Source organism: Capra hircus, chromosome 23 (assembly GCF_001704415.2).
Source record: "Capra hircus breed San Clemente chromosome 23, ASM170441v1, whole genome shotgun sequence".
In the NCBI taxonomy this organism is placed as follows: domain Eukaryota; kingdom Metazoa; phylum Chordata; class Mammalia; order Artiodactyla; family Bovidae; genus Capra; species Capra hircus.
This window is the reverse complement of record NC_030830.1, coordinates 20,799,377-20,813,085: the sequence shown is the minus strand read 5'-3', so window position 1 is coordinate 20,813,085 and position 13,709 is coordinate 20,799,377. Positions and strand designations below refer to the sequence as shown.

Below are 13,709 nucleotides of genomic sequence, written 5' to 3'. Positions count from 1 at the left end.
GCTAACAGGCTTCACTGTCTCTACCTCTAGTTGCTAAGTTCCAAGCTGTTAGCATCTGCCATAAATTTTAGGGCTTTCTTCTTTGGGCCTGACTCTCCCTGGTTTACATCTTTCTAATATCTTGTTTTGTGTTGCATCACATATCCACTGGCCTCTTTATCAAGAACTTCTGTGTCTGCATCCTCCTATCAGTAAGATAGGATTTTCCATTACTCAGCAGCATTCATTCTCCTTTTCTCAATTATAGTATAAATTCCTGGGAGCAGGGACCATGCATGAGTGCATGCATTCTAAGTCGCTCAGTCGTGTCTGACTCTTTGCAGTCCTATGGATTGTAGCCTGCCAGGCTCCTCTGTCCATGGGATTCTCCAGGTAAGAATACCAGAGTGGGTTGTCATGCCCTCCAGGAGGTCTTCCTGACCTAGGGATTGAAGATACATTATATCTTCTGCATTTGCAGGCAGGTTCTTTACTACTAGTGTCCCCTGGGAAGCCCAGTAGGGATGACGGTTCTTTACACTATTTTAAGCACCACCTAGGTCATGAGTATATGGTTGTTTCCCAGGATTGTTGTTCAGTAGTTGCTCTCAAAACATGAGGACATCTATGTATTTCTCATGTGTGAGTAGAGGAGAAAATGCCCTTTGTGTCAACTACCCTGAAGAGATGAACGGTACTCTGCTTCTTGGAAACAATCAATTACACCTGAATAAAAGTTTTATTTGTGTCTGCTAATAATGAGTTGTGTAAGGTAGATGCTCTTCAACATTTTTGCAGTGTGTGGCATCCATAATCAAAGCCTTATAAGGAATCTTGTGATAGGCACAGTTACATTTTCTTTTCCACTGATAGCATCATTTCTCCCTTGTTTCTAACAAACTTTAAATGTTCCAATGTTAACTGACTCAGGATAAAGAGACTTAACACTTTCCTTTTTCAAGCCAAGCATTTTTAAATACGTGAGAACAGAGATTCTGAAACCTTAGCATGCTTAAGGATCATTTGCTGAGTCAGTGAAGTCCCAGATTCCTAGGATCCACCCAGAGGTTCTGATTGAAGAGTTCTGAGGTGGGACATGAGAATTTGCTTTTCTATCATTTTCCAATGTCAGATGATGTGGATGTCATTAATGTGCTGTGTAGAATTCAAATATAGCAAAATATATTCTTTTATCATCTGTATTGCTCTTTTTTGCTTTCATTTTCTCTATCCTTTTTCATTGAGAACTGAAAGAGATCCCACTTTTTACAAGATTAAGTCTTCCTGTACTCCTTTATCTCTTTCAGTTCAGTCACTCAGTTGTGTCCTACTCTTTGGGACCCCATGGACTCTAGCCCGCCAGGTTCCTCTGTCCATGGCATTTTCCAGGCAAGAATACAGGAGTGGGTTGCCATTACCCTCTCCACTTACTGCTTTAGAATATTACTTATTCAGCTCAGACAGGGCTGTAATTCTCACATTCCAAATCTCTCAGGTTATGCCTCCTTGACTATTACTGAATAGCCTCACTGTTACTATACCCACCTCTAGGTTTATATTTTATATCCATCTCTCAATTATAGTATAAATGATAGAATTATACTATTATATATATGTACATTTATTTAGAACTCTAGAGAATATATGGTTTACCTTAGGTCTCAAGACAAGTGTGGCTCAATATTGAAATTACCTAAATACTGTTTTAACACCTCAAAGTAATGAGGGTTTTCTAACCATCTTTAAAAGTTTAGCCTCAGATAGAGCATACCCGAAACCTGGTGAGTTCCTGTAGCCTTCTCCAGATGATGGCCCTCTTCTCTGATTTTAGAGCAAAGTCATCAAAAGCTCAGTGTCTCCATTCAGTTCAGTTCAGTCGCTCAGTTGTGTCCGACTCTTTGTGACCCCATGAATCGCAGCACGCCAGGTCTCCACTACTTATTGCCAATTACTTTTCAAACCGTTTGCCTTTAATCTTCTCTTGAACTGAGTTCAATCAAACGTTTGGTCTTACCATTCCACTGAATTCACTCTTGTCAATGTCAAAGTTCAATTCTCAGTCTTTAAATTACTTGACCTCTCAGTAACACTTAACAGGCTTGATGCTTTTTTTTCTTACCTCAAACATTAAAAAAAAGAAAAAACCCAAAACAAAAAAACCTTGCTTTCAGAATACCCTCCCAGCTCTCACTTTCCAGTGCAGACTTGTTTTCAGCCTGATTGACTGCTTGCTGCTCTTCCTTCTTCTTATTCACTTTCGTACCTCTCCTCTGTTCTGTCTTTTATGCTTCACATATCTATAAACACATAGCTCTCAAATTATACCTTTAATTTCAACTTATATTTCTAACTCTAGACATATATATTTAATTTCCAACTAAACATTTCTACCATAGCAGTTTTACCATTTAAGATATGCTCTTTCAGCTGGTTTGATTTATATACTGCCTTGGAAACGGATACACAAATCAAAAGAGACTTTCTACGTTATGTAGCCCACAAGTACAGAACTTGAAATCTCTAGGTCCACTTTGAAAGCTGATCCCATTACTCCATTTGGCACATGACATCTTCAACCCATGCCTCTGATTTCTCTAATCTTTACTCCGTAAGTGATGACGTTAGAAATATTTGTTCTATCCAATGTCATTGGTAGGTGGATGGGAAAGAACAAAGAATTTGAGGGCCTTGGAATATTCTGATGTACCAGCTAAAGACAATGCATTTAGGAGCTGAGCATTATCAGTCTTCATTTCTCTTGGGACCAGAAAGTGTTTGGCTACAAAATAAATCTTTCTGGCCTTAGAGACTCAGTTCCCATAGTTACTCATTAGTGAAAAACCTAGAGGAATTTTCTGTTGAGAAAGTTTCCTATAGATAGGGTTGAGGATGGAAATTAACAATTAAACTGAAGCCTAACATTGATTTGGAAGTAACTTAGAAAAATTACTTAAAACGCAAAACTTTTACTATTCACTGGTCTGTCTCCTTATATAAGAGTAACTTGAAGAGACTAAAATACAGCTACAATATGTCATATGTGTCCTTTTATTTTTAGTACTCTGAACTTTTGTCATAAAACATATTGAGTTTATAAAATTATTTTCATACATCTATTGATAAAGTCATCTCAGTTGAGACCTGAAATATATTAAATGGAGTTAGTACCTCCCTACTGTACTCTTCCCAATTTTTGAACCACAGAATAATGCAGCTTAATTAAATGTATCTAAACGTCTGTGTTTTCGGTAACAGTGTGTCATGCAGTGGTAGGTAACCATGTGCTCCTCTATAGTTTAGTTTCCATGAAGGTTAGATTATGTAAAAAATTCTGATCCATAGAAATTCTGGTCTGAGGTAGTTCAGGGTTAAGATGCCTTCTCCGATACACTTTCTTTTATAAACAAAACTGGAATTTTTTTTTTCTATTGTTCCCTTCTGATGCCAACGAAACATACTAATTTTTTTTAATGTATAACCTATTTTAAAAGGTCTTTACTAAATGGAACTTAAAGCTAATAAGATTTTACCTAGCCATTTTTTAAATTTTTATTTTTTTTATTTTTTATTTTTTTAATTTTAAAATCTTTAATTCTTACATGCGTTCCCAAACATGAACCCCCCTCCCACCTCCCTCCCCATAACATCTCTCTGGGTCATCCCCATGCACCAGCCCCAAGCATGCTGTATCCTGCGTCAGACATAGACTGGCGATTCGATTCTTACATGATAGTATACATGTTAGAATGCCATTCTCCCAAATCATCCCATCCTCTCCCTCTTCCTCTGAATCCAAAAGTTCGTTATACACATCTGTGTCTTTTTTCCTGTCTTGCATACAGGGTCGTCATTGCCATCTTTCTAAATTCCATATATATGTGTTAGTATACTGTATTGGTGTTTTTCTTTCTGGCTTACTTCACTCTGTATGATCGGCTCCAGTTTCATCCATCTCATCAGAACTGATTCAAATGAATTCTTTTTAATGGCTGAGTAATACTCCATTGTGTATATGTACCACAGCTTTCTTATCCATTCATCTGCTGATGGACATCTAGGTTGTTTCCATGCCCTGGCTATTATAAACAGTGCTGCGATGAACATTGGGGTACATGTGTCTCTTTCACTTCTGGTTTCCTCGGTGTGTATGCCTAGCAGTGGGATTGCTGGGTCATAAGGTAGTTCTATTTGCAATTTTTTAAGGAATCTCCACACTGTTCTCCATAGTGGTTGTACTAGTTTGCATTCCCACAAACAATGTAGGAGGGTTCCCTTTTCTCCACACCCTCTCCAGCATTTATTGCTTGCAGATTTTTGGATTGCAGACATTCTGACTGGTGTGAAGTGGTACCTCATTGTGGTTTTGATTTGCATTTTTCTAATAATGAGTGATGTTGAGCATCTTTTCATGTGTTTGTTAGCCATCCGTATGTCTTCTTTGGAGAAATGTCTATTTAGTTCTTTGGCCCATTTTTTGATTGGGTCGTTTATTTTTCTGGAATTGAGTTGCATAAGTTCCTTGTATATTTTTGGGATTAGTTGTTTGTCAGTTGCTTCATTTGCTATTATTTTCTCCCATTCAGAAGGCTGTCTTTTCACCTTGCTTATATTTTCCTTTGTTGTGCAGGAGCTTTTAATTTTAATTAGATCCCATTTGTTTATTTTTGCTTTTATTTCCAGAATTCTGGGAGGTGGATCATAGAGGATCCTGCTGTGATTTATGTCTGAGAGTGTTTTGCCTATGTTCTCCTCTAGGAGTTTTATAGTTTCTGGTCTTACATTTAGATCTTTAATCCATTTTGAGTTTATTTTTGTATGCGGTGTTAGAAAGTGATCTAGTTTCATTCTTTTACAAGTGGTTGACTAGTTTTCCCAGCACCACTTGTTAAAGAGATTGTCTTTACTCCATTGTATATTCTTGCCTCCTTTGTCAAAGATAAGGTGTCCATATGTGTGTGGATTTATCTCTGGGCTTTCTATTTTGTTCCATTGATCTATATGTCTGTCTTTGTGCCAGTACCATACTGTTTTGATGACTGTGGCTTTGTAGTAGAGCCTGAAGTCAGGCAAGTTGATTCCTCCAGTTCCATTCTTCTTTCTCAAGATTGCTTTGGCAATTCGAGGTTTTTTGTATTTCCATACAAATCTTGAAATTATTTGTTCTAGTTCTGTGAAAAATATGGCTTGATAGGGATTGCATTGAATTTGTAAATTGCTTTGGGTAGTATACTCATGTTCACTATATTGATTCTTCTGATCCATGAACATGGTATATTTCTCCATTTATTAGTGTCCTCTTTGATTTCTTTCATCAATGTTTTATAGTTTTCTATATATAGGTCTTTAGTTTCTTTATGTAGATATATTCCTAAGTATTTTATTCTTTTCGTTGCAATGGTGAATAGAATTGTTTCCTTAATTTCTTTTTCTATTTTCTCATTATTAGTGTATAGGAATGCAAGGGATTTCTGTGTGTTGATTTTATATCCTGCAACTTTACTATATTCGTGGATTAGCTCTAGTAATTTTCTGGTGGAGTCTTTAGGGTTTTCCATGTAGAGGATCATGTCATCTGCAAACAGTGAGAGTTTTACTTCTTTTCCAAATTGGATTCCGTTTATTTCTTTTTCTGGTCTTATTTCTGTGGCCAAAACTTCCAGAACTATGTTGAATAGTAGCAGTGAAAGTGGACACCCTTGTCTTGTTCCTGACTTTAGCGGAAATGCTTTCAATTTTTCACCATTGAGGATAATGTTTGCTGTGGGTTTGTCATAGATAGCTTTTATTATGTTGAGGTATGTTCCTTCTATTCCTGCTTTCTGGAGAGTTTTTATCATAAATGGATGTTGAATTTTGTCAAAGGCCTTCTCTGCATCTATTGAGATAAGCATATGGTTTTCATTTTTCAATTTGTTAATGTGGTGAATTACATTGATTGATTTGCGGATATTGAAGAATCCTTGCATCCCTGGGATAAAGCCCACTTGGTCATGGTGTATGATCTTTTTAATGTGTTGTTGGATTCTGATTGCTAGAATTTTGTTGAGGATTTTTGCATCTATGTTCATCAGTGATATTGGCCTGTAGTTTTCTTTTTTGTGGCATCTTTGTCAGGTTTTGGTATTAGGGTGATGGTGGCCTCATAGAATGAGTTTGGAAGTTTACCTTCCTCTGCAATTTTCTGGAAGAGTTTGAGTAGGATAGGTGTTAGCTCTTCTCAAAATTTTTGGTAGAATTCAGCTGTGAAGCTGTCTGGACCTGGGCTTTTGTTTGCTGGAAGATTTCTGATTACAGTTTCAATTTCCATGCTTGTGATGGGTCTGTTAAGATTTTCTATTTCTTCCTGGTTCAATTTTGGAATATTGTACTTTTCTAAGAATTTGTCCATTTCTTCCACGTTGTCCATCTTATTGGCATACAACTGCTGATAGTAGTCTCTTATGATCCTTTGTATTTCTGTGTTGTCTGTTGTGATCTCTCCATTTTCATTTCTAATTTTATTGATTTGATTTTTCTCTCTTTGCTTCTTGATGAGTCTGGTTAATGGTTTGTCAATTTTACTTATCCTTTCAAAGAACCAGCTTTTGGCTTTGTTGATTTTTGCTATGGTCTCTTTTGTTTGTTTTGCATTTATTTCTGCCCTAATTTTTAAGATTTCTTTCCTTCTACTAACTCTGGGGTTCTCCAGTTCTTCCTTTTCTAGTTGCTTTAGTTGTAGAGTTAGGTTGTTTATTTGACTTTTTTCTTGTTTCTTGAGGTATGCCTGTATTGCTATGAACTTGCCTCTTAGCATTGCTTTTATAGTGTCCCACAGGTTTTGGGTTGTTGTGTTTTCATTTTCATTAGTTTCTATGCATACTTTGATTTCTTTTTTGATTTCTTCTGTGATTTGTTGGTTATTCAGAAGTGTTTTGTTCAACCTCCATATGTTGGAATTTTTAATAGTTTTTCTCCTGTAATTGAGATCTAATTTTAATGCATTATGGTCAGAAAAGATGCTTGGAATGATTTCGATTTTTTTGAATTTATCAAGGTTAGATTTATGGCCCAGGATGTGATCTATCCTGGAGAAGGTTCCATGAGCACTTGAGAAAAAGGTGAAATTCATTGTTTTGGGGTGAAATGTCCTATAGATATCAATTAGGTCTAACTGATCTAATGTATCATTTAAAGTTTGCATTTCTTTGTCAATTTTCTGTTTAGTTGATCTGTCCATAGGTGTGAGTGGGGTATTAAAGTCTCCCACTATTATTGTGTTATTGTTGATTTCCCCTTTCATACTTGTTAGCATATGTCTCACATATTGTGGTGCTCCTATATTGGGTGCATATATATTTATAATTGTTATATCTTCTTCTTGGATTGATCCTTTGATCATTATGTAGTGGCCTTCCTTGTCTCTTTTCACAGCCTTTGTTTTAAAGTCTATTTTATCGGATATGAGTATTGCCACTCCTGCTTTCTTTTGGTCTCTATTTGCGTGGTATATCTTTTTCCAGCCCTTCACTTTCAGTCTGTATCTGTCCCTTGTTTTGAGGTGGGTCTCTTGTAAGCAGCATATAGAGGGGTCTTGTTTTTATATCCATTCGGCCACTCTTTGCCTTTTGGTTGGGGCGTTCAACCCATTTACATTTATGGTAATTATTGATAAATATGATCCCATTACCATTTACATTATTGTTTTGGGTTCGGGTTTATACACCCTTTTCGTGTTTCCCGTCTAGAGAATATCCTTTAGAATTTGTTGGAGAGCTGATTTGGTGGTGCTGAATTCTCTCAGGTTTTGCTTGTCTGTAAAGCTTTTGATTTCTCCTTCGTATTTGAATGAGATCCTTGCTGGGTACAGTAATCTGGGCTGTAGGTTATTGTCTTTCATCACTTTAAGTATGTCTTGCCATTCCCTCCTGGCCTGAAGAGTTTCTATTGAAAGATCAGCTGTTATCCTTATGGGAATCCCCTTGTGTGTTATTTGTTGTTTTTCCCTTGCTGCTTTTAATATTTGTTCTTTGTGTTTGATCTTTGTTAATTTGATTAATATGTGTCTTGGGGTGTTTCGCCTTGGGTTCATCCTATTTGGAACTCTCTGTGTTTCTTGGACTTGGGTGATTATTTCCTTCCCCATATTAGGGAAGTTTTCAACTATTATCTCCTCAAGGATTTTCTCATGATCTTTCTTTCTGTCTTCTTCTTCTGGGACTCCTATAATTTGAATGTTGGAGTGTTTCATATTGTCCTGGAGGTCTCTGAGATTGTCCTCGTTTCTTTTAATTTGTTTCTCTTGTTTCCTCTCTGATTCACTTATTTCTACCATTGTATCTTCTATTTCACTAATCCTGTCTTCTGCCTCCATTATTCTACTGTTTGTTGCCTCCAGAGTGTTTCTGATCTCATTTATTGCATTATTCATTATATTCTGACTCTTTTTTATTTCTTCTAGGTCCTTGTTAAAGCTTTCTTGCATCTTCTCAATCCTTGTCTCTAGGCTATTTATCTGTGATTCCATTTTGATTTCAAGATTTTGGATCATTTTCACTATCAAAATTCGGAATTCCTTCTCAGGTAGATTTCCTACTTCTTCCTCTTCTGTTTGGTTTGGTGGGCAACTCTCCTGTTCCTTTACCTGCTGAGTATTCCTCTGTCTCTTCATCTTGGTTATATTGCTGCGTTTGGGGTGGTCTTTTTATATTCTGGTAATTTGTGGAGTTCTCTTTATTATGGAGCTTCCTCACTGTGGATGGGGTTGTATCAGTGACTTGTCAAGGTTTCCTGGTTAGGAAGGCTTGTGTTGGAGTTCTGGTGGGTGGAGCTGGGTTTCTTCTCTCTGGAGTGCAGTGGAGTGACCCGTAATGGGTTATGAGACATCAAAGGTTTGGGGATAATTTTGAGCTGCCTGTATATTGAAGCTGAGGGGAGTGTTCCTGTGTTGCTGGAGAATTTGCATGGTATGTCTTGTTTTGGAACTTGTTGGCCCTTGGGTGGAGCTTGGTTTTGGTGTATGTATGAAGGCATTTGATGAGCTCCTATTGCTTAATGTTCCCTGAATTCAGGAGTTCTCTAATGTTTTCAGGCTTTGGATTTAAGCCTCCTGCTTCTGGTTTTCAGTTTTATTTTTACAGTAGCCTCTAGACTTCTCCATCTATACAGCACCAATGATAAAACTTCTAGGTTAAAGATGAAAAGTTTCTCCATATTGAGGGACACTCAGAGAGGTTCACTGAGTTACAAGAAGAGAAGATGGAGGGGGTAGTTAGAGGTAACTGGAATGAGATGCAGTGAGATCAAAAGAGGAGAGAACAAGCTATCCAGTAGTCACTTCCTCACGTGCGCTGTATAGTCTGGACCGCTCAGAGGTATTTACGGAGTTATATGGGGAAGAGAAGAGGGAGGAAGTAGACAGAGGTGGCCAGGAGGATAAGAGAGAGCAATGAGAAGGAGAGAGACAAATCCTGCCAGTAACCAGTTCCTTAGGTGTTCTCCACCGTCTGGAACACCCAGAGATTCACAGAGTTGGATAGAGAAGAGATGGGGGAGAAAAGAGACAGAGGCCACCTGGTGGGGAAAAAGGAGAGTCTAAAGGAGGAGAGAGTGGTCAAGCCAGTAATCTCGCTCTCAGGTAAACTTGGGTAGTGAAGTTTGGGTTTTTAAATGTACAAAATTGACAACAAATACCTAAGAGCAAAGATTAAAAATCTAGATTAGAGGTTGGATTTTCAAAAATACAATATTAAAGAAAAGAAGAAGGAAAAAGGAAGAAAGAAAAAAAACAAACAAGAATTATAAAAAAAAAAAAAAAAAACACAACACCAGCAACCATCCAAAGACTATATATGATGTTTGGCTTAAAAAAAAAAAGTCTTTTTTTAAAAAAAATAGTAATAGTAGGTTATAGAAATAAAAATTAGAGGAGAAATAGAAGACTTAACAAATAAAAAAAAGTTAGAAAAAAAAAGAAAAAAGAAAAAAAGAAAACAAACAAAAAAAGGAATGATTTTAAAAATAGTAGAAATATATCTGGCCCTTCTCTGATGTTGCGGGCCATGTGGGATCACTTCCAAGGTGGTTCCCTCTGTTTAACTTCTTCTTTTTGCTGGTTTTTTAGGCTCACTAGTTCAGTCACGCTGTGGGGAGGGGGGATGCTGCAAACAAATAGCACTGTCATGTGCACACAGTGTCTCAGCCCCGCTGGACCTGTCCCTTCTCGCGGCGCACAAACCGCTCTGGCTCTAGGATGCTCAGCCGGGAACCGTCTGGGGCCGGCCCTAGGCTGCGTGCACTTCCCCGGTCCAAGCCGCTCAGGTTTGGCGCTCAGGCAGCCCTCAGAGGCACAGATTCAGTTGGGACTATGCTTTGTGCCCTTCCCAGGTCCGAGTAGCTCAGGAGTTTGGCGAGCGCGATCGCTGCGGCTTGTCACCTTTTCTGCCGCTGCTGCTCAGCTTTCTGGGTGGACCGCTGGCGCCCCCCCGTGAGGCAGATTGTGACTGTCCAGCACCCCCAGAAGTCTTAGCAAAGAAGCCTGCTTGCAGTTAGGTAAGTAAAGTCTCTCTGGGTCTGCAATTGCCCCTTTCCAGTCCTTACGGCTCTGGCTGCCTCTCCCCGGTGGGGGATGGTCAGCAGCCGGCTTTTTCCGTTCCGTCCTTTGTTCTGTGCTCGGTCCTGGCGGTGTCTTATGTTCGAGCTTTTCGTGCGGTAGCTATCCCACAGTCTGGTTTGCTAGCTCAAGTTAGATCGTTCTGGTTGCGCGTGGGGTGTTCCTGCCCGATTCTTACAAAGCCCTGCAGCCCGCGCCTCCCGCGCGTCCCTGCCATGCCCCCCGCTTCCCAGTGGCAGATGCAGGCGTCTGTGCTGCTTTTCCGCTGGGGGCGTTACTGTTGGGCTTGTAATCTCTTGGTTTTAATTATTTCTTTATTTTTCCTTCCTATTATGTTGCCCTCTGTGTTTCCAAGGCTTGCCACCGACTTGGCAGGGAGAGTGTTTCCTGGTGTTTGGAAACCTCTCTTCTTAAAATTCCCTTCCTGGGACGGGCTTCCCTTCCCGGGACAGAGCTCCCTCCCCACCTCCTTTGTCTCCTTTTCCGTCTTTTATATTTTTCCTCAAAATATCCTCCTATATTCTTACCTGTATATATCTCTGTTTTACTTATTTATTATTACTATTAATTATCTGTGGTTGTGCTGCCCAGCTTGTGGAATCTTAGTTCCCTAACCAGGGATTGAACCCCAGCCCTTGGCAGTGGAAGTGCATAGCCCTAACCACTGCAGGGACACCAGGGAATCCTGTATCTCTAATAGTTGTAAGTGCTGGCACTCCCCATGGTTTCAGGTCCAGTGACACTTCCAAGAACTTAGAAAGTGAGGAACATAGTAATTCTTATCTATTAACTCCAAAAATACTTTAGCAGTTACTGTGTAATAGTTTTCACTTAGTATAAGCTTGATGACAGGTAAGGAAAACAAGAGAAATTTTGGATGAGTTCTTCATATTTCACTGATATTACATGATATTATATCACACTGTAATCTGTGAAAGTAAATATAGAAATAAAAAGAAAATATATTAAAAGGAAAAGTCTTGAAACTGAATTTTCAAGAGACCCAAAATTGAGGATAAAATATACCAATGGGCAAGAAAGGTATTCCTGAGATTTTTTTTTAAAGCTGCCTCCACTTATAACAATATTTTACAACTATCTTTGACAGATAGTTCAATTGACTTATAAAACATATTTGGAGTCAGAGTTCACAAAATTCTTTAGATAAACCATTGGTTATTTTATCTCTGTTAATTAATACTCAAAATATTTTTTGCTTTAATTACTTACTTGCTTCCAGATTGGAGAAAAACAAATCATGACATATATTATTTATCCCTTAAAAATATCCCTTAGCTCATATGTAAGTTACCATTTATTTTTCCAGTTGAGTAATCAGGGCCATTAATTAAATACCTTTAAATATTACAGCATAAGATTTTATTGTTCATATTTTAATATATAAACTTACAGGGAACACACACGTAAACAGACCTAAATACTATTCAATTACAGAGTTCATGGGTAACTAAGACAAATTTCTGTATCTAATTTTATTCAAGAACACAAAAGAATACATAACAAATCAGTTTCATCAATTGATATCCCCCAACAGATTCAGCATTAAGATTCCATGTCTGTTTGTTTAAGTTTCCATTATATTATCTAGAAATGCATTATTTAACAAAATATACTGGACTTACCCACTTACATTTCCTTTATATACTTCCTTCTATTTTTACAAATGGTAAACAATTAGAAAAGCAGTATGACTTCACATGTCAATTTTCTCTTTGCCCCTTTATGCCTCAGAAGAATTCTCTCGACTTCAGGTCAGAGTCTTCTCCTGATCCCTCTCCTCAAGGCCCCCTTCACTTCCTTGTTCCTCAAAGTATAGATCAGTGGATTTAGTACAGGGGTGACCACGCTGTACATAATGGCAATGATCCATTCCTGCTCCACAGAGCTACCTGTGGCAGGATGAATATAAGTGAAAACTACGGGAGTGTAGAAAAGAACAACTACCATGAAGTGGGAGACACAAGTAGACAGTGCTTTATGGAGCATGCTGCAAGAGTGGGTCTTGAAAAAAAGATAGATAATAATGTAGGCATAGGATAGAAGTGTTAGAAAAAATGGGCCAATGGCGAATGTCCCCGTGACAGTATTGAGCAGCCACTCATTGAGCTCAGTGCTCCCACAGGCCAACTCCAACAATGGCTTAACATCACAGAAGAAGTGTTGGATATGGTTGGAACCACAGAAGTTTAAGCGAGAGGTCATTACTGAGTGCAGCAGGGCATGGAAAAACCCAATGATCCAGATAGTGACAGCCATCTGGACACAGACCTGATGACTCATGATAAGAGGGTAATGAAGTAGTTTGCAGATAGCCACAAAGGGGTCAAAGGCCATCACGGTCAGCAACAGGGACTCTGTGCTGCCCAGGAAGTGGAAGAAATGAAGCTGGCTTATGCATCCCAAGAAAGAAATTGCTTTGTGTGTAGAGAGGAAGTTCTCCAGCATCTTTGGCAGAGTCACCGTGGAGTAGCAGATATCTAGCCATGACAGGTTTCCCAGGAAAAAATACATAGGAGAATGGAGTCTTGGATCAGAGATGACAATCATCAGGATGGCTGCATTCCCAGCCACATTGACAATGTAAGTTGCAAGGAAAACCACAAAGAGAACAGGCTGCAATACTTGGATGTCTATCACTCCCAGGAGGAGAAATTCAGTGACTGAGGTTTGATTCAGCATCACTTGAAAGAAAAGACAAAATAACATATGGAATGCAATCTCTGATGGGAACAGAGTCCCACAGCTGAGGATTTTCCCATCTAGACAATAATATTTTGAGGAACATTGCTATTTAAATAAGGTCACGTGTTGGTTATGGACTGTTACTGAAACATTTTAAGAATTAGATTTATCATTAATATTTGTCTTTCTTCCAGGATTTAGCCAGATTATCATCTTCTCTGATACAAGTTGCCCTTTATCATCCTAAATCAACTCCAAAAGCAGGGAAATTTTTAAGCACTCCACCACAGTGCTATCTCTTGACCTAGGAAGAAACCATCTGAAGTTTTTACTTAAGAAAAATAGATAATGAGAGAATAATAAGAGCTATAAGAAAATCTGAATAGAGAGGCAGACATTGGAGCACTTGCTATAAAAAGGAATCATTCAAAGTCTGGGA

At 38.4% G+C, this 13,709-nt stretch overlaps 1 protein-coding gene across 1 annotated transcript; it reads right to left on the bottom strand.

The window, feature by feature from the left end:
* On the bottom strand, positions 12,341-13,267 carry LOC108633452 (olfactory receptor 12D2-like). Its single transcript, XM_018038740.1, has one exon. It carries the CDS (start codon positions 13,265-13,267, stop codon positions 12,341-12,343), a length of 927 nt encoding a protein of 308 aa, XP_017894229.1.